At 39.7% G+C, this 26530-nt stretch overlaps 1 protein-coding gene across 4 annotated transcripts in view; it reads left to right on the top strand.

Moving 5' to 3' along the window:
- Positions 1–26530, top strand: part of NRG1 (neuregulin 1) — a 1057599-nt gene that overhangs the window by 882652 nt on the left and 148417 nt on the right. For 2 of the 4 annotated variants that reach the window (XM_039912020.1, XM_029065522.2), the window contains exons 2-5: positions 697–874; positions 2718–2839; positions 15537–15584; positions 18038–18088. In XM_039912020.1, coding sequence (XP_039767954.1) covers positions 720–874; positions 2718–2839; positions 15537–15584; positions 18038–18088 — 376 coding nt within the window. In that variant the 5' untranslated portion in view covers positions 697–719. The remainder of the gene's footprint in view (positions 1–696; positions 875–2717; positions 2840–15536; positions 15585–18037; positions 18089–26530) is intronic. The other 2 variants (XM_029065523.2, XM_029065525.2) reach the window with 2 other exon arrangements.

Below are 26530 nucleotides of genomic sequence, written 5' to 3'. Positions count from 1 at the left end.
TAGGTAAGGGTATGAAACTTCCTAATGCTTGTTTTGCAACATTGGGCAATCCTTGTTTGAGTTCAGTGGATCCCCATATCTTATGTCATACACAAATGAAAGTAGACACATCCTTGAGGGAAGGTATTTCATGGGATATGCAGTGGAATTCTGAGAGCTTTTAAAAAAATAGTAACACAGGTCAAAATAATAACATTATTTGTTAAATGCTATGTGCCAGGCATTGTACTAAGCACTGAGTGGATACAAGCAAATCAGGTTGGACACAGTCCTTGTCCCCAATGGGGCTCATAGTCTCAACCCCCATTTTACAGATGAGATAACTGAAGCACAGAAAGTGAAATGACTTGATCAAGGTCACACAACAGACAAGTGGTAGAACAGGGATTAGAACCCATGACCTTCTGACTCCCAAGCCCATTTTCTATCCACTAAGCCATGCAGATTGTTTATTTGGACTTTACTTGTTAAATATGTTACATTAATTCGTTTTCATGCATTTTATATGTTTTTTAATGTTCAGATGAGATGGATTGCTTCTTTGGGAGTAGGAAATATTTGTCATGGTTTGGCTTTGAACTCTCCAGGTTTCCCCATGTTTACTCTTACTCTTCCAAAAGCCCTTCCAAAAGCTGTTTACTCTTCCAAAAGCCCTTGACTGATCAGAGCATCTCTTTCTGTACTTCCTTTCTTTAGCTGTGCCTCCGCGACTGAAGGAAATGAAAAACCAGGAGTCAGTTGCAGGTGCAAAACTGGTGCTCCGGTGTGAAACCAGTTCAGAGTACTCCTTTCTCAAATTCAAGTGGTTCAAGAATGGAAGTGAACTAAACAAAAAAAACAAACCACAAAACATCAAGATCCAAAAGAAGCCAGGGTAAGTATATTGGGCATATGGCAGAAGGCGTTCTGGTTTGGAACAGAGGTAGAAAATATTTTATTAGAGTGGTAAAATTGTTATTTCCATATACATAAAATCAAAACAATCCTGAAAACAATTTATGTGGTATTTACAATATCGCCAAGATCCGCCCTTTCCTCTCCACTCAAACGGCTACCTTACTGCTACAGGCTCTTGTTATATCCCGGTTAGACTACTGTGTCAGCCTTCTCTCTGATCTCCCTTCCTCCTCTCTTGCCCCGCTACAATCTAGTCTTCACTCCGCTGCCCGGCTCATCTTCCTGCAGAAACGATCTGGGCATATCACTCCCCTTCTTAAACACCTCCAGTGGTTGCCTATCAACCTCCGCTCCAAACAAAAACTCCTCACTCTAAGCTTCAAGGCTCTACATCACCTTGCCCCTTCCTACCTCTTCTCCCTTCTCTTTCTACTGCCCACCCCGCACGCTCCGCTCCTCTGCTGCCCACCTCCTTACTGTCCCTCGGTCTCGCCTATCCCGCCGTTGACCCCTGGGCCACATCCTCCCGTGGCCCTGGAATGCCCTCCTTCCTCACCTCAGACAATCTAATTGTCTTCCCCTCTTCAAATCCCTACTTAAAACTCACCTCCTCCAAGAGGCCTTCCCAGACTGAGCTCCCCCCTTTTTCTCTCTGCTCCCTCTACCCCCCTTCACCTCTCCGCAGCTAAACCCTCTTCTTCCCCTTTCCCTCTCCTCCTCCCCCTCTCCCCTCCCACCCCCTCAGCACTGTACTCATCCGCGACTGTATATATCTTTACCACCCTATTTATTTTGTTTATTTTGTTTAATGAGATGTACATCACCCTGATTCTATTTAGTTGCCATTGTTTTTATGAGATGTTCTTCCCCTTGACTCTATTTATTGCCACTGTTCTTGTCTGCCTGTCTCCCCCAATTAGACTGTAAGCCCGTCAAACGGCGGGGACTGTCTCTATCTGTTGCCAACTTGTTCATTCCAAGTGCTTAGTACAATGCTCTGCACATAGTAAGCGCTCAATAAATACTATTGAATGAATTAATTGAATGAATTAATTAGTATTTCCATATCTATAATCTTACACCTATAATGAATGAAGTAAAATCATATATTTTTGTAAAGACTTCGATGTCTTTAATACCACAATACAAAGGAGACTCAGGTGAGATGCCTTGGTGAGTTTGCCAGAAATATGGTGATGGAAATTTCTGCCTCTTTAAAACATTAAAGATGGAAGTGAGTAATGGACATTTCTGCAGTATAAACAGGAGGGTGAGAATAGTCGGGCCAAAGAGCTCTTTAGATTCTAATCCTGGCCCTTCCAATAACCTGCTATATGATGTTGCTTAACTTCTTTGTGCTTAACTTCTGTGTTCCCTCATCTGCAAAATAACTTAATATCTGTTCTCCCTCCTACTTAGAATGTGAGATCCATGTGGGACCTGATTATCTTTTATCTACCCCAGTGCTTAGTACAGTGCTTGCCACATAGGAAGCATTTAACAAATACCATAATTATTGTAATAATATTACAATATTATTATTGTTTAAAAATACCACAGTTATCATATAGTAGGCATTTAACAAATACCATGTTTAATAATAATAATAATAATGATGGCATTTGTTACGTGCTTACAATTTGCCAAACACCGTTCTAAGCACTGATGATTACAATCATTACTATTATTATAAAACAGAAAATTGAAGTCAGAAAATTGAATTGGGAATCTAAGACATTGTCCATTGACCATTGCAGTAATGACTAAGAGAAAGCATAACTGTGGATGGTTCTTAATATATTTTGGTTCTTTTTCTCCAGGAAATCAGAACTTCGCATTAGCAAAGCATCACTGGCTGACTCTGGGGAATACATGTGCAAAGTCATTAGTAAATTAGGGAATGACAGTACCTTTGCCAACATCACTATTGTGGAATCGAATGGTAAGAAATATTTATTTTCACTTTTTCATTTCTCTTTCACAATGGAGATGCCCTCCTTACAGTGGCCATCAAGACACACTGGGACGAGACTGCTTCCGAGGTTTTGTTAAAGTTGGTGTATTCACACTTCACGGAAAGAAAAATACAGTTTGATGATATCATCTCAGTTTGGCAAATATCAAGTTTAAAAATTGACTTAATGAAGCCTCAGTCTCTAGATGGGTTAAATAAAGGCTTTCAGTATTTATGCTTTCCCCCCTGATGGCTGGAGCACTGGAAATACTATGTGAATCATATCTTAACCAGCGAAGCATGGATCTCTGGCAACAGCGTATGATGGGTACTCCATATTGGAGCAGTCATTTGGTTGAGTTATCTCGTTTGTAGATTCCCAGAAGGAGCAAGGAAGATCCAGGCTTACCCTTGTAAATTGAAATAATTGGTTGTAATTAAAAATGTATGTGAAATTATTTTCTTCTGTTAATTGTTTATGCCCTTGGTGTGGGTTGCAATTTTCCTTCCTGCCCAGATTAGCCAGGAGAAGCTGAAAATTAGTTGTAGTTTGTTTTGTTAGATTGGGTATTGCCAACCCAGAGCATGCTTGCTGTTTAAACTAGGCAAAAATTATCCCAGGAGACATCCAAACATATATCCCTGGGGCCTGACTTTCAGGTGAACCAAAGATCTTCATAAAGGAGATTGCAGAGTTGGGGAGTGTGATGGGAAAATGAGGAGGATTCCATCATCTCTCTGGTCATGCAATCAACCAATTAGCAGAATACCTTGGGCTGAGGCAGGATCTCCTGACTGCATGCTTTTCATCAGTCTCTAGGAAGAATCCCTTTTGTAGAATAGGAGAGTGGGAGCCAGGACCTGTTACTGGTGCGTAGAGAACTGACCTTTTATTTTGATGATGGAATTGCTATAAGTTTAATGGCACCATTGTTGGTTAGTATTGTTAAGTGTGTGCCTATTACCACATGCCTTTTCCTCCACAGCAATTTCATGGGATAAAATTGAAATACGATATTCCAGATTTTAGTGTCAATTCAGCTGACTTTTATTTGCTTCATATTTTGAAAACTCACTTTGTCTCTTGAATCAATCATCGTCTTGGGTCAATCTAGTTTGTTGTGGTAAATGAAATGATTAGATGATACCGGTATGACACATGGAACAGATTTGTATTCTTTGCACAAGTTAAACTTCCCAAAAGCTGAAATCAGTGCTAGTGCCAATGTCTCCTTAAGGATTTACATCATTATAATATCGATTACATGCTGGCTGTTAATTTAAAGAGTTAAACATTTGAGTTACTTACTACCAAATTATTCCTGACAAAATGTCTTAGAAAAGTCCTTTTTTTAAAAAATTCAAAGAGTCACTTGAGAAGCAGTGTGGCTCAGTGGAAAAAGCATGGGCTTGGAAGTCAGAGGTCATGGGTTCTAATCCTGGTTCTGCCACTTGTCAGCTGTGTGACTTTGGACAAGTCACTACCTTCTCTGGGCCTCAGTTACTTCATATGTAAAATGGGGATTAAAACTGTGAGCTCCATGTAATAATAATAATAATAATTTTGGTATTTGTTAAGCGCTTACTATGTGCAGAGCACTGTTCTAAGCGCTGGGGTAGATATAGGGTAATCAGGTTGTCCCACAAGAGGCTCACAGTTAATCCCCATTTTATGGATGAGGTAATTGAGGCACAGAGAAGTTAAGTGACTTGCCCACAGTCACACAGTTGATAAGTGGCAGAGCCGGAATTCAAATCCATGACCTCTGACTCCCAGGCCCAGAGTCTTTCCACTGAGCCACGCTGCTTCTCTGTAGGACAACCTGATTACCTTGTATCCCTCCCTGCGCTTAGAACAGTACTTGGCACATAGTAAGTGCTTAACAAATGGCATTATTATTATTATTATTATATTTGTCAAATGTTTGCAAATATGAATCTATGCATTTTTCACATAAAATGCATTAATCCATTCAGTTTGCAAGGGTGATTCACTCAATCCTTCATCCAGAACTCAAGTCCATTTTTCAAGGATAAAGCAATGAAAATCAGATAGAAGCCAATGCAGGATCTTTTGGGCATTCGCTTCCCTGCTTATTCAAAGCACACTTGAGCCTTTTTCCAATGGCACAACTTCCTTTTGGGAACAGATTTCATAGATTTACTATTTGCTGGGAGACATGTTTATTTTTCATTTTCATTTCCCCCATCTCAGCTATTTTGATGGTTACCCTAGGATTGAAAAGTTATATGCAGAGACCCCACTCTCTCTTCCAATAAATCCTAGCCAATAAGGTCTGAGAATAAGAGTAACATTAACCCAGACATTAGTTCAGGATTCGATGCTCTTTCAGAATTTTCAGGAACTCCATTGTCTTTCCTCAATTCTAGTACCCTCCTATCCTCCTATTGCCTTTTCCTATTCCTTGGCCTTGTTTTTAACAGATCTTGGAGGGTCCAGGACATGTTGCAGGTCAGCTTACCTCAAGACTAAAAGTACATAACTTCATGAACTGAAGAATTAGTTTCTGCTGATTCTATCTGTTAGTTAAGCACCTTCTCCTGCAACACTTTCCCTTTGAGGCAAAAAGGAGCACGTTTCTCCTTCCTTCTTTTCCCTTTTCCAGACTTCTACAGCTGTAGTAAGAGAGTGTGGAGTAAGAAACTAATTGCCCACCATCCCTCACATGCTACCTCATAGTCACTGCCCCAACTGGATTCTATAATTTCAACCTTCAAGAAGCAGCAGTACAGTAATTATCCTAAACACGCCACAAAGGTGGAGCTAGTTAGTTACCACCCCGATCTTCCAGCCTCCCCTGCAAGACTTGTGCTGGATCTCTCTTTGGACTCTGCTGCCTGAACAAGGGTGACTCTGAAGAAGAATTCCTTTGTAACATTTGATCAACAATTTTCCCTAGAAACTTTACAATATGCAAAAACTCCCTTAAAGTGCTAATTTATGGTGCCCATGAGTTATGGGCTGTTATCTTATTCTGCTTGCCTGTTTTTCTCTCCTTAAGTAGGGCTTTGATTGTAGTCAAAGAAGATACTTATTTAGAGTGGTATAAATAGAGAAAGATAGGGTGTGGTGCTTTAATATAGTTCCTTGCTTTTCTTTTAAAATGTTTTCTTTGTAATCCTAATTTTGTTCAGAAATTCTTTACATTTTATGAATGGTATTCAGCTTTATTAACCTGTGGAGTAACATTACCTTCAGGAACCATGTCATAATTGGTAGATCTGCCACCCAAACATAATAATTTTTCAGGAGAATTTACAGTACAAAATTATGTCAAGTAGAGATAATTGCAATATAACTATCCAAGAAGAATCTCTTGAGGGATAAATTTGTATTTATTAATGAACCTGATTACAGGAGTTTTGAAAGTTTTTAAAGGTTAATAATTAATATATCAGGCTAAATTTTTTAAATGGTCTGCATTTGCATAATCCCCAAACAATAAGGACAAATGATATATCATAATAGATCAGTCTGTGGTTGTATTAGTAAATAAACATTATCATAAAATACATTAAATGTATGTTGGAATGGATTTTTAAATTGCTATCTTAGGTTCCTACAGATGCAGAAAAGGCAGTCATCTGCAGTTTAGCACAAATGGTCCATAAATGAAGCAAAATTATATGAAGAGTTAAACCTGTCCCTCAAACCTCAGAACTAAGCAAACATGGTAAATTTTGTTTATGATCTACCTACATCAGAAAAACCTGTTGGGTACTGAGTTTTGCTAATCCCAAACCTTGAAGCAACTACCACATTATTCTCTAAGAACCATTGTGTGAATACAGGACTTTATTAAGTGTCAGATTGGGTGAGAGATAAAGAGACCTAACAGATTTTCAAATTAGTGAAGTCACATCTTTTCTTGAGATTAGGAAATGAAAGCAGGAACTGACATGCAATCAATCATATCTCCTGCTAAGATTCTTCTAGGGCTTTGTTTCAGGGAAGGATCTTGCAAGCAACCAGAGGCAAGATCCCACAGGAGCCATTGGGCACAAAGAATGCATTTTGGATGATGCTGAGGGACATGATTTGCATAAAATAGAATTAATCTATCAATCATAGGTATACAAACCCATAAGGACAACTGGCTTCTCAATCATACATTGAAGATGTTATTGAAAATGCTATGATTTTCATGTATGAGCAACAATAACACTATAAATCATGGGAAACAAAATGTTTTATGATTGGCATAACTCTCTCCATGTTTGGTATTTCATGAAGGAAAACAAGGAAGAAAGAGTTAGTGTAAAATATACTACATGATCAGAGTATCCACTCAAAGTGCAATTCCCATCATATTTTCATTGATAAAATATTTTCATATTTCATTCTCACATTGAATCTGCTTAAAATGTATATTTTCTAAAAATCTCTCATTTTTATGGTGAGTGATCAAAATGTCCGGCTAGGGTATAGAGTTGTGGGAATGCAGAGAGGGTCAGGGAGCTGAAACAAGGGTATGTGTCAAAAGGGTCTTTAAATTCCCCTCTGAAATTTGATTAGGTTCAAAATGTCTGTAAACTTGTGGTCAGGGATCATGTCTACCAATTCTGTTGTATTGTATTCTCCAGGCATGTAGTACAGTGCTCTGTACATGGTCAGCGCTGAATAAATATCAGTTGTTGATTGATGTTCTAAAAGGCTCATGTGATTTAAATGTGATTTTTGGAGATCTGCATGCATAAAAGATGTATTCTTAAATTTAGTGTGCATGACCCAGGGCATGATCTATAAAAATGAATTGCTTATTATGGATGTCCCACAGGATGTTGGTTATTTTCAAAACGAGACCAAATTTAAAGCAGGTATGCCAAACTCCTCCAAAAAGCTGCAAGGTACTGTGTGGCTAACAAAAAACCTAGTCTAGCAGGAAGGAAAAGGAAAATAATAATGTGATGATAATCATTGCAATAATAGAGGTACTTGTGAAGTGCTTACTATGTGCCAAACACTGTGCTAAGCACTGGTATAGATATAACTTAATTAGTTCTTTGTAGGAGGAAGAACAGGCATTGAATCCCCATTTTGCTGATGAGGGAATTGAGACACAGAGAAGTCGAGTGGCTTGCCCAAGGTCACATAGCATATAATGGAGGAGCCAGGATTAGAACTCAGGTTTCTCTGAGTCTCAAGTCCGTGCTTTTTCCACTAGAGCACGCTAAAGAAGAGCTAACATCTTCCTCTGGATGGATGGCAGGTGTTGGCATGTCTGCTCCTCCTGCTCTTGTGCAGTTTCTTGGGAGTCTGAGACCACTCTGGATGGTGTCTTACATGCACAGGGGAACACAGAGGGAAGCATCAAACCCTATGGCTTAATGCAACTGTACCCCATCTGTCTGTGCTCTGTACCCCATCTATCTACTACCATAGCTGCTGCTGCTCTATCACTGAGGGGAAAATTGAGAGAGAGAGAGAGAGAGAGAGAGAGAGAGAGAGAGAGAAGGAGCACTTGGGGATGTGTGTTTTCACTGTTTATCTTTGTGTCTGTCATTCTCTCTGCCTGTCTGTTGTCTTCCTTTGTTCCTTTGGGTTAGTCTCTCTGGCTGTCATGTCTTCTGTCTCTCATTCTATCTCATGCTGTCAGTCAATCAATCATATTTATTGATCACTTACTGTATGCCGAGCACTGTTCAGAGTGCTTGGAAGAATACAATATGGTTTCTGTCTGTGTCTGTATCATCTTTTTCTTTCTTATTGTCTCTCCCCCTCCTTCTCCTCCTCACACTCAGCCTTTGATCACTGACCCTATCCCACAGAAGGCCCACTTATTAACACTGACTCTAACAAATATTAAAGATGAAATTCTAGTCAACAATTAGCCTTGTATGGGTCTAGTGAAAAAAGTCACTGCTCTGGTCCCTAGGGACTGGGGTTTCAGTCCCAGTTCTGCAAGTAGTGGAACGAATGTTGGGACTGTTGCATAAGTGTTTCTGACCAAAGAACCACCTCTGGCATTCTACGAGGTGGACAGACCCAGCAAGAAGCATGGAAAATGCTGGCTATCGTGGATGAGCAAGAACACAGCAGGTACTGAGTCAATTTTCCTGCTGGGACATGTTGCCATGGCACATAACAGGCCTGAGCCTGCCATCACTTTGGCCCTAAATGGTCACTTCATATGAAAAAAAAACAAACCCAAACCACATTGTAATATACCCTTTGCAATATGCTGCTTCCCTTCCTGCCTACTTGCTTGTTGCACCTGATGCCCCAGTGGGAACATGACTGGCAGAAATGAGGGAATGTGAGGGACATGACATAAAATGCTAGCACTATAATCTCTTCCTCTGAGGAGTGTTTTTGTTTCTTTGGTATTTGTTTGGTTTTTAAGTGCTTAAAAACACCACAATTATTATCATTTTTATTGGGTTGGACACAGTCCATGTGCCACATTGCTCTCACAATCTTAATCCCTATTATACAAATGAGGTAACTGAGGCATAGATAAATTGTGGGACCTCCCCAAGATCACATAGCCGACAAGTGGCAGGGGCGGGATTAGAATCTAGGTCCTTCTGACTCCTAAACCCATGCTGTATCCACTAGGCCATGCTGCTTTTCTGGTTCTCCATCCTCAGTCCCTCTCAGGACTGCAGCTCATCTGTCCTTCTACACTTCATTATGTTCTATTAGCTATGTGTTGGACTGCTAATAATTTCATAATGAATTCATCATTAGTAATTTGCAATTTTTTCAAGTGTGGCCTGCACTGCACTATATGAATATATAGGCATTTAAGGGGCCATCCATAGGCAGGAGTTTGACGTGACTGACTTATACAAAATATTTCAAGCATTGAAAATGTTATCATGTTTCTTCTATATGTTAATATGCTCAGCAATAGTTATCCAGCGATATCAATCTTGAGAATAGTAAAGCTCATTAATATTTACTAATGGAAGAGACACCCATTGCAAAGAACAAATTTAATTTTGCACATAATATGTGGTTGACATTGTATCAGGATATGGCATTACCAAATCAATTTTACTTGTATGTGTAATTTTTAAATTACTCATAATAATATAGTAGAGGATATTTTATAAAAATATGCAGTCAGTAAAATGAGATGTTGCTCTAATATTTGCCTAGTAGTACTGAGTGATTTTATTTATATTGATTATACTTCCTCATTAGCTAAATTACTTTAAATTGAAAATTCTTTTTGAAGTAAAATGTCAAACCTCTGAGTTTGAATTTTCTCCAGAATAAACCTCCTATAGTTGTACTGCCTTTTAGGTTAAAATGTTTATAATGCCCCATGGGCATGTAAGATGATTACAAATCTAGTGACCAAATATCTAATTTTATTAAGGAAGACTGTTACCAATTATGAGTGGAGTCTTCATACTTTTATACAATCTCTCACTCTAACTTCCTTAGGTGAACATTTTTCAGGTTTCTAAGAAATATTTGTAACTAGTTTTCTTTCTCTCTTTCTCTCCCTCTCTCTCTCTTCTTTACCCTCTTGCAGTAGTATCCTTTGGGAATGCTCAAGTGATCTGGAGATAGATTTTAATTTCTATTTAATGAGAGAATGGAAAATTTTTTATTGCAGAGAAAACAATGCCTTTGGTGTTTGTGCTGCTGGATCTATACTTTGGGGAAGAGGAGAGAAGGATGTTGTGTACTTGTAGATCTTCGTTGTGTATTTGGAGCTCATCTATTGTAACCCAGATGAGTGAAACAAAGAAACTCCTTTTGGCCCATTGGTATCTTGAGCCTGACTTTTAGGATCCTTTTCTGGGCAGCGCCGAAGTGGCTGACAGGAGCCTTTTATTTTCTCTTTGCTGCTTTTTTCTCAGGCCTCACTTTCCTCAGCGGGACAATGCCCTTATAGCTCCTGAACTGTTAGAGAGACTGAGAGAGAAACTGCTCTTTCCAGAAACATTTCACTCTCTGAAGATTACTAGGAGAGTCTTTCTCTGGCCATCTCTCTTCGTCCTTGTTAACACACCCAGGAATTCCATTGGTTAATGCATTCATCTTTCCTTGAAATCACTTTTGGTGTGAGCGGGGTAACCCTGCTCTTCCAGGAGGGCTGGAAGGTTGAGTGTATTTCTTTATTAGTGGTGGTGGTGGTGATAGTAGCATTTGAGCACCCACTTGAGATGGTGTAGTATACTAGAGCATGGGCTTTGGAGTCAGAGGTCATGAGTTCAAATCCCAGCTCTGCCACTTGTCAGCTGTGTGACTGTGGGCAAGTCACTTAACTTCTCTGTGCCTCAGTTACCTCATCTGTAAAATGGGGATGAAGACTGTGAGCCCCACGTGGGACAACCTGATTCCCCTGTGTCTACCCCAGCGCTTAGAACAGTGCTCTGCACATAGTAAGCGCTTAACAAATACCAACATTATTAAGACATGGAAAGTGTAGAGTAATTGTTCCCTACTCACAAAGCACTTACAGTCAGTTAAGCAATGGTATTTATTGAGCACTTACTCTGTGCAGAGCATTGTACTAAGCCTTGGGAGAGTAACTTCTCTGTGCCTCAGTTACCTCATCTGTAAAATGGGGATTAAGACTCTAAGCCCTAAGTGGGACAGGGATGGTATCTAATCCAATTACCTTGTACCTACCCTAGCGCTTAGAACAGTGCCTGGCACACAGTAAGCACTTAACAAATGCCACAATCATTACTATTATTACTATTATTATTAATAATGATAATGGTGTTGGTTGACATGATCCTTGCTGACAAAGGGCTTACAGTCTGGAGGAGGAGAAGGATTTATCCCCTCCTCCTCCATACCTTATCTCACCTTGGCTTCACGGACTCTGTCCTCTCCTGGTTCTCCTCTTACCTCTCTGGCCGATCATTCTCGGTCTCCCATCCTTTAACTGTTGGAGTTCCTCAAGGGTCAGTTCTTGGCCCTCTTCTGTTCTCCATTCACACTCACTCCCTCGGTGAACTCATTCGCTCTCATGGCTTTGACTACCATCTCTACGCAGATGACACGCAGATCTACATCTCCGCCCCGTCCTCTCCCCCTCCCTTCAGGCTCGCATCTCCTCCTGCCTCTGGGACGTCTCCACCTGGATGTCGGCCCGCCACCTAAAACTCAACATGAGCAAGACTGAGCTCCTCATCTTCCCTCCCAAACCCGGTCCTCTCCCAGACTTCTCTATCACCGTGGATGGCACGACCATCCTTCCCGTCTCTCAGGCCCGCAATCTCGGTGTCATCCTTGACTCGTCCCTCTCGTTCACCCCACACATCCTATCCGTTACCAAGACCTGCCGGTTTCACCTCTACAATATCGCCAAGATCCGCCCTTTCCTCTCCACCCAAACGGCTACCTTACTATTACGGGCTCTCGTTATATCCCGGCTAGACTACTGTGTCAGCCTTCTCTCTGACCTCCCTTCCTCCTCTCTCGCCCCGCTCCGGTCTATTCTTCACTCCGCTGCCCGGCTCATCTTCCTGCAGAAACGATCTGGGCATGTCACTCCCCTTCTTAAACAACTCCAGTGGTTGCCTATCGACCTCCGCTCCAAACAAAAACTCCTCACTCTAGGCTTCAAGGCTCTCCATCACCTTGCCCCTTCCTACCTCTCCTCCCTTCTCTCTTTCTACCGCCCACCCCGCACGCTCCGCTCCTCTGCCATCCACCTCCTCACCGTCCCTCGGTCTTGCCTATCCCGCCGTCGACCCCTGGGTCACGTCCTCCCGTGGTCCTGGAACGCCCTCCCTCCTCACCTCCGCCAAACTGATTCTCTTTCCCTCTTCAAAACCCTACTTAAAAATCACCTCCTCCAAGAGGCGTTCCCAGACTGAGCTCCTCTTCCCCCTCTACTCCCTCTGCCATCTCCCCTTTACCTCTCCGCAGCTAAAGCCTCATTTTCCCCTTTTCCCTCTGCTCCTCCACCTCTCCCTTCCCATCCCCACAGCACTGTACTCGTCCGCTCAACTGTATATATTTTCGTTACCCTATTTATTTTGTTAATGAATTGTACATCGCCTTGATTCTATTTAGTTGCCATTGTTTTTACGAGATGTTCTTCCCCTTGACGCTGTTTATTGCCATTGTTCTTGTCTGTCCATCTCCCCCGATTAGACTGTAAGCCCGTCAAACGGCAGGGACTGTCTCTATCTGTTGCCGACTTGTTCATCCCAAGCGCTTAGTACAGTGCTCTGCACATAGTAAGCGCTCAATAAATACTATTGAAATAAATACTATTGAATATTAAATTAACGATAGAGTACAAGGATATGTAACTAAGTGTTATTGGACCGGGGGTGGTTTGAATATCCAAGTGCATAGGCAATGCGGAAGGGCAGGATAATAGGGAAAATGAAGGCTTAGTCAGTCTAACAGAGAAACAAACATGAAAATAGGAGAAGCAGAATGACCTAGTGGAAATAGTATGGGCCTGGGAGTCAGAGGATGTGGGTTCTAATTTTGACTCTGCCACTTACCTATTGTTGACCTTGGACAAGTCATTTTACTACCTAGGTGTCAATTTCCTTATCTGTGAAATGGGAATTCAACACCTGTTCCTTTCCTACTTAGACTGTGAACCCCATGTGGGACAGAGACTGTGTTCAACCTGATTATTTTGTATCTACCCCAGTGCTAAGTGTAGTGCTTGGCATAGAGTAAGAACATAACAAATAGAGTAATTATTCTATGTGATCTGTGTGTTCCCACTTCTGTAGGTGGGATTTAGGCAGCATGTGCTTCAGGGGCCAGAGAGATCAGTCATGTCTTTCTGCAAAGGAAGCTTCTCTAACTGGGCTTTTTCTCCTTGAGGCAGTTCATCCTCTGCAACCAAGTCTTGTGTGAGCACAGTGAGAAATAAGCCAAAAGCTCGGTATAGCATCTGAAAATAGAGAATCATCACTTAAGGACCCTGAGGAAAACTTACTCTAGTATTATCTGAAGTTGGGGCTTTTCAAGCCCTGGAGGTGCTGTCTCCTTCATATTTTGGAAAAAGTACTCAACTTAACCTCTATTTAGTTCTAATTGGAGCTAACTCCTCGAGCTCTCTTGAACAACAGTGTGACACAAACCTAATAAAGGGAAGCTAGACCCACAGGGGGCTATAACATAAGATTTTAGAGCCTTGTCTATTATGCAGTGTGTGACTTTGAGGAGTCTAAGTTAAGGCTCATTCTGAATCCCCTGGATGTTCAGGACTTGAAATGATCTTCAGTGAAGCAGAAGTATGAGAATGCCACTTCAAACCTTAATACCAGAAGAATTTAATTATCTTATTTTCATGTGCTCAAGCTTTCTAGGTCTTAGGAATTTCACAGAAGGCTACCCAGGGAAGTACATATTCATTTCAAGCATAAGGAAAGAAGTAGGAAATAAAGTAGTGTCTTTAGTATTCAGTTGTGCCTTCTGCAATTCTCGTGTATCTCTTTTAAATTTTGTCATCCTGCCCAGTGGTAAATCCGCATACAATGACTTTGATTCTGGAGTATGGACCTGCCACGAGGTCAGATTGTCAGGGGAGAGTGTAAGCAGATTGGAAGGCAAGAAACAAGATCGGTCTCAGCTCCGTCATTTACTCCATAATGAGCATATTGTTTCATTGCTCTTCACCTTCTTAGAAAGAGGGTTCAAAGCAAATTATCCACATTTGAGAATCACAGGATATTATTTCAGTAAATATGACCCTTCTTCCATCCAATCTTTTGGGTACTTTCTTGGAAGAAAGATCACATTAAAGAAAACTGATGACCAATATGAGAATTTCTAAATGGCTTTCTTGCTCAACATTAGAAGGCTATTCATTCAACTTTGGACCGGTATTCTCTTTAAGCAATGAAAGGTCATTTTCCTACTGAGTCATTATCAAAATAAAAGTTAGCTGGGTAACTAGTGCATGATTAGTCTACTGAGGAAAGGGTTGTTCACCTGACACAGCTACTTGATTTGCTGTCCATAGCAGCACCCAGGGAAAAATTGGAGTCTTTCCATGAAGTGCATTATGCAGTGTGCAAGGTTTCATATAAATCTGCATTCCTGGAAAAGCTTCAGTCAGATTTGGTTGCATTCCTATAGTCATAACAGGGGGAGCTGAGTGTAGATGAGGTCTGATAACATAATTCCCAACTATTTTTATCCTGGAAAAGGCAAGAAGCAAATTCAGATTTTCGTAGATCAATGATGATGATTGGTCCAGTTATGGAATAACAGACAACAGCAGCAGTCTTCCATCGATAATATGGAAGATACAGTATGTGTTCTGCCAGAGGCAGCTCTATTTTGCATCCATCTTCCTTGGGTGGTTAAACAACTCACTTTCATAAGTAGAGACTTCAGCCACACTCTTAATTTCAAAACTTCTCTTGACTTTCTTTGTACAACCACTGATGCTCTGTTCCCTGAGAAGACAACGTATCTCTGCCACACACTCAGCCGTTGAGTGTGTTCTGGCCTGCACCAAGTTGAGCTAGTTCACAGTTCCCCAAAATCTTGGCTTGCCTTGGCCTCTTTGTCCAAGAAAGAGGAAACGAGCTAGGGTGGTGGAACCAGTCATATCGTTCACCCTTCATATGGCACACGTGAGGAACTTCCCCTCCAGGACTTCCTGTCTTTGGCCCTTAATTTTGTTTTATGGGTCCCAGCCTGATGGTGGCATTGCCTCCATCTTCTGACAGTATGTCATAATTTCCTGTCACCTTTTGTGTTTTGCAGAGACCTCTACCCACTCAGTATCTACTGAAAGAGCAAATATGACCACAGGTAAGTAACATGTCACCCTCAGATTTTTCCTGGAACTTCAAACATGGCTTATTCTGCTGACTTTTTCTTAACCTATCCGCAGCCCCCAGTTTCTGGTTTTTTTTTTTCCTTCTTCTTCTTTCCTATAAACACCATCCAGCATGACTGATCTCTTGAAGTGCATCTTGACCAAAGCTTTGGAAAGAATCTTCTTATGTAAGAATACTTAAAAGAAAAATCAGAGGATTCTCTGAATCATTGTTAGTGGTACAGAATATCAGAGTCCAAATACTTAGCACTTTCCATGGTCAGAGACAATTCAAAGCAGAAAAAGATTGAGTTGCAACAGACACCTCTTTTTAAATTTCCAACAATGCTCTTAAAGTATCTGGCCATCACTTAAATTTTGTATTAGTATTCATTTCTTCTTGCAATATCACTCTCTGCCTTCTGAATTTCAGTCTCTGAAGAATCTAATGTGGGTCATGGAGCTTGGGGGAAAAAAATTGAGGTGGAAGGTTTTATTTTATTTTGTTTTCCACAAATAATAGGAATTATTCAATTGCAGTTATTTTGTTGACTGCTTTCTCATAGGTAAGGATCCATCTTTCCTGACCCTCCTATAGTGTATGTATAGATATATATGTATATGTGTATATACACATAAATATATAGAGCGAGCCATTTTAATAACTTTTAAAATCTACAAGGCTATTTAATTCTGGCTGGCTGTTTTTCTCTGACTTTTATAGAAGCTGTGAATGTCATCCCAATATCTACTCTGCAAAGCCCTTTGATTCTGAATTTATCATATCTGAAGGCCATCTTTGAATTTTTGGTTTATTTGATGGCCTCTTTCATCTGAGTCATTGAACCTGTAAACTATTTTGCCCTGATTCACAAAACACTGTAATTGTGGAGTGTTGTGACTTTCAAGGTCAAATTCCCTTTTCACATATTACTATTATTATTCACTTTTATCTTATTACTGAACCTTAACGTGCACCAAAATTGCTAGCCAGCCTTGATTCTGGGAGGAAGATATTCAGTGTATCCAAAACTGATTATTTTGCTATTGCTGTTCAGTATCCTCTGATGATAGGAAGGCCTTATTGTTCAATAAATTCTGTTCTGGCATTGGTAGAAGGAAGAGCACCTGATGACTTTATGGAGGTAACAGGAATCCTAGCACTCCACAAGCCATTTTTCCACAGAGAAGTGGAGGCTACATTACTTGAGGCCCTTAGTTGTGTTTGGCCTATCTATGCTCTTTCAGCTATTATGTGTGACTTTTATCTGAAGAATGGAGTTTAAATGGAACATGGTGTATACACCTGAGCATAGGCTTACTGTGGCATATGACTTAATGGGAAGACATTCCTTCATGACCTACACTTTACCTATATTTTTCTTCCCTCCACCCTCAGCTAAGTTTCACTTTTCTTCCTGCCTTTCTCTCCCCCGCTGCACCCCCCCATCCTTCTGAACTACTCCCTAAATATAAAAAGGTGTTTCTGTTGAGCCTGCCTTGAGTGGCCTTTTTTGACATAGCTTTGGAAATTAAAATGTGACTTGAATATATGAGCTTGGCTTTCTGTTTCCACCTTCCTTATCTGTTCCTTGCTTGATTGCCCTGAGGTACTTTGCATGAGCTTTTTTCTTTGTTTGATCAAGGTATGTAGGCAGGTTCAAGTTGCTGGAGTTGGCCTAAAAATGGTCACCTCCTTCCATTAAGCATGTGTTAGGAGGTTCTTTGTCTTTTCCCTTAACATATGCATCTCTGTGATTCAGGGATTGTTCAGACTCAGCAGTTATTTAATTGCTTCCCACTCTCAGAATCGTCCCAGTTTCTGTCTTCTCTAATGGATTTGCTTAGAGTTGGTAGCCAAAATACAGGATTTTTTTTAGAGTTGCAAGAGTGTGGTACTGTTGGTTCTCCAGGAATACATGGTTGGGTTGCATGCTTTGACTAGAAAACCATGGAGGAAATAGAGTTTGTTCTTCCTACAGTTCTAGATAGAACTTGGCATGGTGTCAGAGGAAATGATAGTGGGAATAGCACGTTATTGGGGAAGGTGTAAGGCAAGGTGCAATTTGGGCCTAACAGGGTTTTTTCCTAAGAACATAATCCACACATTTGAAGAGAGGTGACTGGAGCTGGTCTGTGGCAACTATATTTTGCTTGGTTAAACCACTTCCTTACTTACAACATGAACTATATTGGCTATTCTATCTCTTCTTCAGCCCTCTGAGGTTTCACTTGAAGCCCACTGGCGTGAAACTTTTCTTACACTCCTTGACTATGCTCTTCTCATCATTGACTTTAGCATTTTTCTTACACTCCTTGATTATCACTTTGGAATGGCTCAGCTCTTCTTTTGCTTCTGAAACTTTACCTGGATTTTTCCTGAGTTCAGAATTCAGGTTCTCCTGTAAGACAGTATAACACCTCCATTCCCTTTTCTGTTTTTTAGAGCCCCCAAATAAAATATCTGTGTCAACAGAAGGAACAAACACTTCTTCATGTAAGTACATCTAAACAGTCTTATTAACTAGTTCTTCAAACAATGCTGAAATACCTTTTAAGATCAACATATGTCTTCACCTAGGTCTCCCAAATGCCACTGACCAATTCTGGGGTCTTCATTTCCCCTGATGGATACATTGTTCCCTTGTGGACAGGGGATGTGGAAACAACCTATTCTGGTAACTTGAATGATGTTGTTGAATGATTTGTTTATGTGTAGGTTCAGGTTACCCTGGAACTGCTTCCTTTCTCCAATTTTTGCCCCCAAATGCTGTAACTCGCTTCATGAATATTAGGGTATAAATCACTGGATGAGTCTGGAAAGTAATTTCCTGATCTCTACAGAATGATTAAGTGATTGAGTACAATGTGGGGTTCTAGCTATAGACTATGGCCTGCACTGTGGTACACGACTGCAGGCACTCAGTTACTTGGCAGCCCTTCTGTTTCTTTATAACATGCTGTGCATAGTGCAGACAAAGTATATATAGATGTCCTTAATTCAAATTTGATAGCTAATGACTAATTATAAAGTTTTTTGGAGACATGTCCCTGGGCATGTATTGCAGAACATTTTTCATCTTTTTAATGTGAAGTGCATTTTGAGCTTACAGTCTTAAAACTGAGATTGATTGGTGCTTTTAACTAGATGCTAGGGGAACATAATAAATTAGGGACCTATTTAAACAATTCTTGATGTCTATGAGGTGAGAATAGCAGCACAATGTAAAATTTTGTTGGGCAACAAAGGTATAGGAGTATTCAATATTTCTCTCTGCCTCCATTTTAAGAAGGTGGCTCAACTCTTCAACATCGGACAACCCACTTTCTTTAACCAAATTTAGAAGATTATTCTTTCCAGTTTATGTCCTGATGATAGAGGAAGAAATCATTAGTGCTAGAATGGGAAACAGAAGTTCTGAGTTTATGATCTCCAGTTCAGTTCAACTTTCCAGTCCACTAAAAGGATTTCTGAGTCAGGGCTTGTTACTCCCTCTTCCATTAAAGTGACTCTATGTCTGTGGTGGTGCCTGGATGGAAGTGGAATGCAGGGTAACTTGAAAGAGGAGGGATTGATCTCCGTAGTCCAAATGGCTCTGTTTGCCCCAAGATGACAGTACCAATAAGGGGTGTTTCTGTTTGTTTTTGAGAGGGTCTGTGTGACTCTGACAGCTTCATCACCATGAGTGAACCACTTCTTGTCCCTCTCTGGAGGTTAAGGAGGTCTGGACTCTAGGGAATTTTGTTGGAGGCTACTGGAATTACTGGTAATTCTTCCTTCTTAGAGATGGACTAGAAAACTTCCAGTGGTCCTTTCCAAGTCTATGATACTCTAGCATGATACTGTGTGAATGTATTCAATTACATGTGGGTAATTTGTAGGAAAATTTGTTGAATACTTGCTTGTTGAATTTGTTGAATCAATGGTTGCTTTCCTTGGCATTTTGTATTCGATAAATAAAAGGAGAGAGTCCTTGTCATTAAACTCATTGTAGTGTTAGTAGCACAAGTACAGAGGTTGTTTTGCTATCCATCCAAGTTATGGTATGGAAGTATTTTCTGATTTTTCAGTTTCAGGGACTAGAATTAATACCTCCCTAGCCCAAACAAGCACAGTTTAATTGTTTATGGGGCTGTTGAGAGAAACCCCCCAAACACATACAAAAAAGAAAACCTTCTGAAAACTGATCTTCTCCTCTAACTCCAACTATTGTCTAATTGCATGTCATACAATTCTGTATTTTTCTGTTTTAAAAATACTAAAAAATAGGAAAAAGCACCTTTGCTCTTTGGTAATGTTAAAATTGTTTTACGGGCCTTCCCAGTGATGGTACAGCAAAGAATGACCTGCATAAGGTAGTTTTTACTAATAGAGTGATCTCCAAGGGCCACTGTAGCCTGCAAAATTAAAATTAAAAATTAATGTGTAGCAGATTTATAAGTTCACACTTTGTAAGAACCAGAGTCATAATATCCTATTAATTTAATAGCAGTACGATGCAGAGCTCAATATTCCAGGGAAGGCAGGAAGCCAAAACACATATGTTGAGTAAAGCCTGAAGTTGAAACCTTTCAAATTAGGAAGCAACATCTGTGATAACTTGAATTTAAAAGACTGAGCACCTTTAGACAAGTCAGAGGAATTGATAAAATTTTCAAGGGCCCAAGGGTAACAAATAAAACATCAGTAATGAGTGGCATATATTTATTGTTTCACTGAAAGGCTTGGGAGAAGCCCCACCACTTCATCCCTGTATGTGAAAGCCTCCTGTGTTCCTGATAGAGTGTAATTTTTGTTTGGAGCCTAGATCGCTGAATTTCTGACATTTGATTTTCATAAATAATCCCAAGAAGCCTCACTGAGGTCTCTTGGTTTAATCAAGCCTCCATTTACTTCTGTGTGTAATGATTTTTTTTGTGGCTGTTATTTATAGTCAACAGTCTTTCAACAAGAATAGTATTCCTTGTATTTGTTTGAGAAGAGAAGCAATGTTGCCTAATAGAAAAAACCACAGGCCTGGGAGTCAGACGTTCTAATTCTGGCTCTTCCACCAACTTGATTTGTGACCTTGGTCAAGTCACTTAACCGATCTGTGCTTCGGTTCCCTCATTTGCAAAATGGGGATTCAATAGCTCTTTTCTTTCTTACTAAGACTCTGACCCCTGTGTGGGATCTGATTATCTTGTATCTACCCCAGCACTTAGTACAGTGCTTGTCAAATAGTAAGTGCTTAACAAATTCAATTATTTTTCATTATTTTTAATAATAATTATAATTATAAGGGATTTCTTCTTTGGGTGAAACCTGAAAGCAAAATCGTTTCTCAGTGTATTTTTGATATACAAGGAACCTTAGACTGGAAGGTACCTAAAGAGATTTAGTCCAGTTCTCAGCCTCAAAGTAATACTAACCTTTAGTAGAGGCTAAACTTCTATGAGGACCAGTTGATTTGATGATCTTGCCCAAAAGACTTATGTTTTCTTTATCCCCTTAAATTAAGGCATATGACTAGCTCTCAAATGTGCAGCTCATGGAAAAATTTAAGGGCACATTTTGGTGATGCTGGCATAGTAATTTCAGTCTGTATTTCCAAGAGAACAATTGAGTTCTTACAGCTCACTGTGGGCCAGGCATCAGATTCTACAAACCTTATTCAATCCAAATATCCTTCGAAAATTACTCAAAATTGAGCCCTTAGTCCCCTCTGATACTAGAGCCTGTAATTCTAACATTGGAATCATCTTCAACTTTTCTTGGCTCGTGTTTTCAGGGAGCAATGGATCGTTAGAGTTTAGTCCCATAAGATTAGCTATGTTTCTCTTGACAAAATATATTCTCAACCTTCAGGCTGTTTGTAAAATATCTTCATCTAAAGAATTAACCTAGCCTCATCTTTTAAAATGCATATTCTTCAGGCCAATTTTTTTAACTTTAAGAAAGGAAATGTTATTCATTTTATATTTAGTTAAGAAGCCAATGCTTATCATTTTGACTTTGCAAAAATGAAAACACTTTGTGTGTTTTGCAATGTCCTAATCTTTCCTACCACTGTCATGTGAAAGTGGTCAGTGTAATTATCCTCTATTTTACAAATGAGGCAATGGAGATTCAGAAACAGTTTTCCCAGGGCCAAAGCATAGATCCACAAAATCAGGAGCTAGGATTAGAACTTCACATCAGGTTTTTCAATTTTTGGCTTAGCTTTCTAAGCTGGGTTTTTTTTCCTCATATTGGATTGACACTAACTTTTTATGCGGCATTCATCATGTGCATTACAGAGCTTATATACATCCATCCTTTTCTCTGCAGACAATTAATATGAAGCCAATTTCCTTCTGCATTGGCTGTGTTGTATCTCCAGAAGAGGTCACAAAGCCAAAAGGCAACCATAGATTTTAGAAGAATGGGAGTTGGAAGGAGCTGACACTGCAGTAGTAGAGGAACAGTTTATAACACTTAAATACATCTGGCAGAGTAGGAAGAGTTTCAGAGAGCATTAGCTTTTAGCCACCAAAGCCCTTTTTTCTAATGTTGGGAATAAGTCAGTGAGGTTGGTTGTTGGTTTCAGCACTTGTATTTGATCTGCCAATCACTGAATTCCCCCAAGCGAATTTCAAGTGTTTGAGAATATTTTTCAGGGGAAGAGATCCCTTTTATTCCTTTTTCAAATGATGGGAAGGGTAGGAATGTAAGGGTTAATTCAAGTATGATGCAAAGGAAGCCAATCTATGTAATCAATGAAAATGAATAAGAACTAGAACATACCATTCTGAATCACTGTTATGGTCAAGAATGACATATTGAAATTCCTTCTTCACAGTCATGGAAATTTGAAGTGGATTGTTAGGGCAACTTCTGACAGCATATCCTTCTTGTTTAGTAACTGTCTGTGACTCAGGATTGGAGTACATATTAGACAAGACAAGTCCTCCTCCTGACTTTCCCATCACTGTAGACCAGCACTACAGTCCTTCTTGTTTCACAAGCCTGTAACCTTAGCATTATCCTTGACTTCTTTTTCTCGTTCAACCCACATATTCAGTCCATCACTAAATCCTGTCAGTTCCACCTTCACAACCTTGCTAAAATCTGCCCTTTCCTTTCCATCCAAACTGCTATCACGTGGATGCAATCACTTATCCTCTCCCTCCATGTATAAAGTTTGAATTTACATCTCTTGTTTTCTCTTTGTTCTCAGTATTGTTACCCAGAGTGACTTAAGGAGGCCATCTTAAGAAATTCTCAACTGGCTTTCAATTTTCATATCTTTGACTATGGTAAATTGCAAAACTTGTCACCTTTGGGAGCTGCCTTTAATGTATTCCAATTGCATTTTCAACGTTCCTATAAAAATGGTGGTACTGGGGCCAGCATTGTTCAATCTTGTATGTAGAAAGGAAAAAAAATGATTGTACCTCAAATCGCAATAAAGGAAAAGTTTAAGTGAGCATTACCTATTCTGCTCTCTATCATTATAGAAATGATACACAATCTTGCTACAGAATGATTGCCAATAGTGGAACTTGTCCATTTGACTTGTTGAATATTGGAACTATTTAGTTGCTAGGCAAACAAAACCCAGTTGTCAACCATTAAATTACTGCCTTGGAGGTTCATGCACTGTATGTGTGTGGTGAATATGAGTGTTTTTGTTTCATGAATCTCTGGATATATAATATCTTAGCTGCTTTTTGCTTATGCTCTCTTCCACCCAATTTCCTTTCTAACTGTCACATTTCTACACATTCGTGGGTAAGCCAATCCCAGGCATAATGCTGGCCTCATTACTAATTCATAGCTAATCTTTTACAAAGGCCTGAAATTGTCCTGTCAAAGAACTATTCTTTAAAAGAATCATAAAAATCCATGAAATTTTTCACATTGTTCACAGTTGATTCAAGGGTATTTCTTATAAGAATAAATTCACCAAAATGGAGTTTTAAAGACATTTTAGGGGAACAAAATTTGGGGGCTAAGCCCTACCTGCCTAACTATAGCCCAGAGCAGGATGTTATTGGATGTACTAATACTACATAGTTTGAGTGAGGAAATGAAGAGTACACTGAAATTTCCTGTAGTATGCTCTGGTGGCATTGATACTGAAGCTCATGAATGCCTTTCCAGGTTTAACTACATCAACTGAGCACTTCTGCACTCTCACCTCTACCCGTGGCACATCTGCACAAATTGACTTACCTCCCCTACTATTTGTGCACTCACCCATTTACATATCCACTTTTCCTTCTTTCTTCTTGTCTTTGTAAATTGTTTTGTGTTTATCTCCCTCATAAGGCTGCAAGCTCCTTGAGGGAAGTGAGCCTGTCTTCTAATTGTTTATCGCCATTGTTTTGTACACTGAAGGCACTTTTTAAATATTATTGATTTATCAGTTGGTTCCAAAATAATAAAAAAGTGGCATGCTAGCTAATCAATTTTATCAAAGTTCAGAAAAGTGGTCCAAAAGGCCTAGTTTGAACTCTTGCAGACAGGGTCTTTTTGCCATTAAATTGAGGCCATTCAGGATGCATGTCCTCGGAAACAAAGTCCATCTGATGACAGCTGCTGTCCAGGGGTTCTGACAGTCCTATGTGCCCTCCCCCCATCCTGCCACCAGCCTGGCTAGACCACTGGGACTAACGTGAGGCCCTTAAAGTTGACAATGTGGTGGAAAACCCTCAAATGTGCTACATCAATTAGGAAGTCATGTTGGTGTTCTAGTTCCTGAGGTAGATTGTGAGATTGGAGTAGGGTTGAGAGTCATCCTCAAGTGTGTTTCTCAACATTTCTCAGACAGATATTGCTCACCTAAGCCTGCTTGCCTTCTGAACACATGTTTTTATGGAACTTAGTATAAAATCTTTGATCTCTTTGGTTTACTTGCTTTCCTGTAAAAATGGAATGTCTTACTCTATGGGGATGACATAGGGGAAAGGAAAAAATAGGAGTAATTATTACTATCAATATTCATGAAAATGATATTGGTGAAAAGTTGAAAACATTGTACAGTATAAAGGTGGTATAAATGCTAAAAATATTTGATATACTCCGTTGCCACAGTACTGTGTGGGTGATTTCCATTTTTCATCTCTGGAGTTACATCTTTGGTACAAAAGCTGTAACAAGCCTTCAGGCTAAATTCCAGAGGCCATACTAGGCTAGAGGAACACTGAAAATAAAATTAGTATAGTTTAAATTTTTAGTTGAAATTCTTGGTAATGGCTCGATAATTTTCTCCCAAACACTGAAACATTACAATTGCTTTGTTGATAGAGATAGCTGTAATGTTTAACTTAGTTTTCAAAGGAAGAAGAAAAGAACTGACTGTGCTGCTTATCTCTTTTGCTGGGTAATAAACCCAGAATATAATTTCTTAGATTGAGACTCCATCACCCACCTCTCATATATCACCATTTGGGCATCTTTAAAAAATTAATTATCAGAAGAACAACTATCAGATTTACTTTTTTCTTCCTTTTAAAATATATGTTGCATACTGTTTGGATAAATCATTTTTTTAACAGAGGTTCTTGTGTACATAGCATGACTAATAAAGACTGCTGGAATAGCACTTATTTTATTTCCCTATCTACTAAAGGTCAGCAGAATCTTCAAAACTAATTATGTGGGCCAATATGTAATATACCCTGGAGCAATACTCTTCACTGGAGTGAATAACCATCTTTCTTGAAGGCTATTTGGTGGTAGATTTGAACTACTGGATTTATTCTTGGCTAGAAAATCTTTATCAGATCACTCTTTAAATATCAAACTGACCTAAGATCTTGTAAAAAAAAATCCAAAAACCTTTTTTGGATATGCTGAAACTGTTTAATCAGCCTTCCCCTTGCCTAGACCATGTCCAAACTACTGTATTTCTACGTGTAAGGAACTAAGACATGGAGAGATCAAATAACTTGTCCAAGATCATATAGTGAGTCAGAGGAAGATGTAGGATTTTACAATCACCTTCATAACCTATTTACTGTTCTCCTTCTGACTGTCCTCTTTTCTCTAACCTCCTTTTCTTTGTTATAAGCAGAGTTTTTTATGGTATTTCAGTGCTTACTATGTACCTGCACTCTCACCTCTACCCTTGGCACATCTGCACAAATTGACTTACCTCCCCTACTATTTGTGCACTCACCCATCTACATATCCATTTTTCCTTCTTTCTTCTTGTCTTTGTAAATTATTTTGTGTTTATCTCCCCCATAAGGCTGCAAGCTCCTTGAAGGAAGTGAGCCTGTTTTCTAATTCTGTTTATCGCCATTGTTTTGTACACTGAAGGCACTTTTTAAATATTATTGATTTATCAGTTGGTTCCAAAATAATAAAAAAGTGGCATGCTAGCTAATCAATTTTATCAAAGTTCAGAAAAGTGGTCCAAAAGGCCTAGTTTGAACTCTTGCAGACAGGGTCTTTTTGCCATTAAATTGAGGCCATTCAGGATGCATGTCCTTGGAAACAAAGTCCATCTGATGACAGCTGCTGTCCAGGGGTTCTGACAGTCCTATGTGCCCTCCCCCCATCAGTACAGTACATGTGCCCTGTACTAAGGACTGGGGTAGATGCAAGTTATTCACTTTGGAGACAGTCTGTGTCCCACATGGGGCTCACAGTCTTAATCCCCATTTTACATATGAGGGAACTGAGGCACAGAGAAACGAAGAGACTTGCCCAAGGTCTCAAAGCAGACAAGTGGTGGAGTTGGGATTAGAATCCAGGTCCTTTTGATTCCCAGGCCCATGTTCTCTTCACTAGGCCATGCTGCTTCTGTTATATGGGTCCTGATGCTTAATATGGAGTATCTACTACAGGTAAGAATAAGGGTATATAATCATTTCTTAACATCTTAACAACCTTAACATCTCCACATTTATAGGAAAAAAGCTCTAAGTTATCAGTCAATGGTACTTATTGAGCCCTTACTGTGTCTAG

This window comes from Ornithorhynchus anatinus, chromosome 5 (assembly GCF_004115215.2).
Source record: "Ornithorhynchus anatinus isolate Pmale09 chromosome 5, mOrnAna1.pri.v4, whole genome shotgun sequence".
Taxonomy (NCBI): Eukaryota; Metazoa; Chordata; class Mammalia; order Monotremata; family Ornithorhynchidae; genus Ornithorhynchus; species Ornithorhynchus anatinus.
Note: the sequence above shows the minus strand (reverse complement) of the source record. Positions and strands in the feature narration are given on the sequence as shown.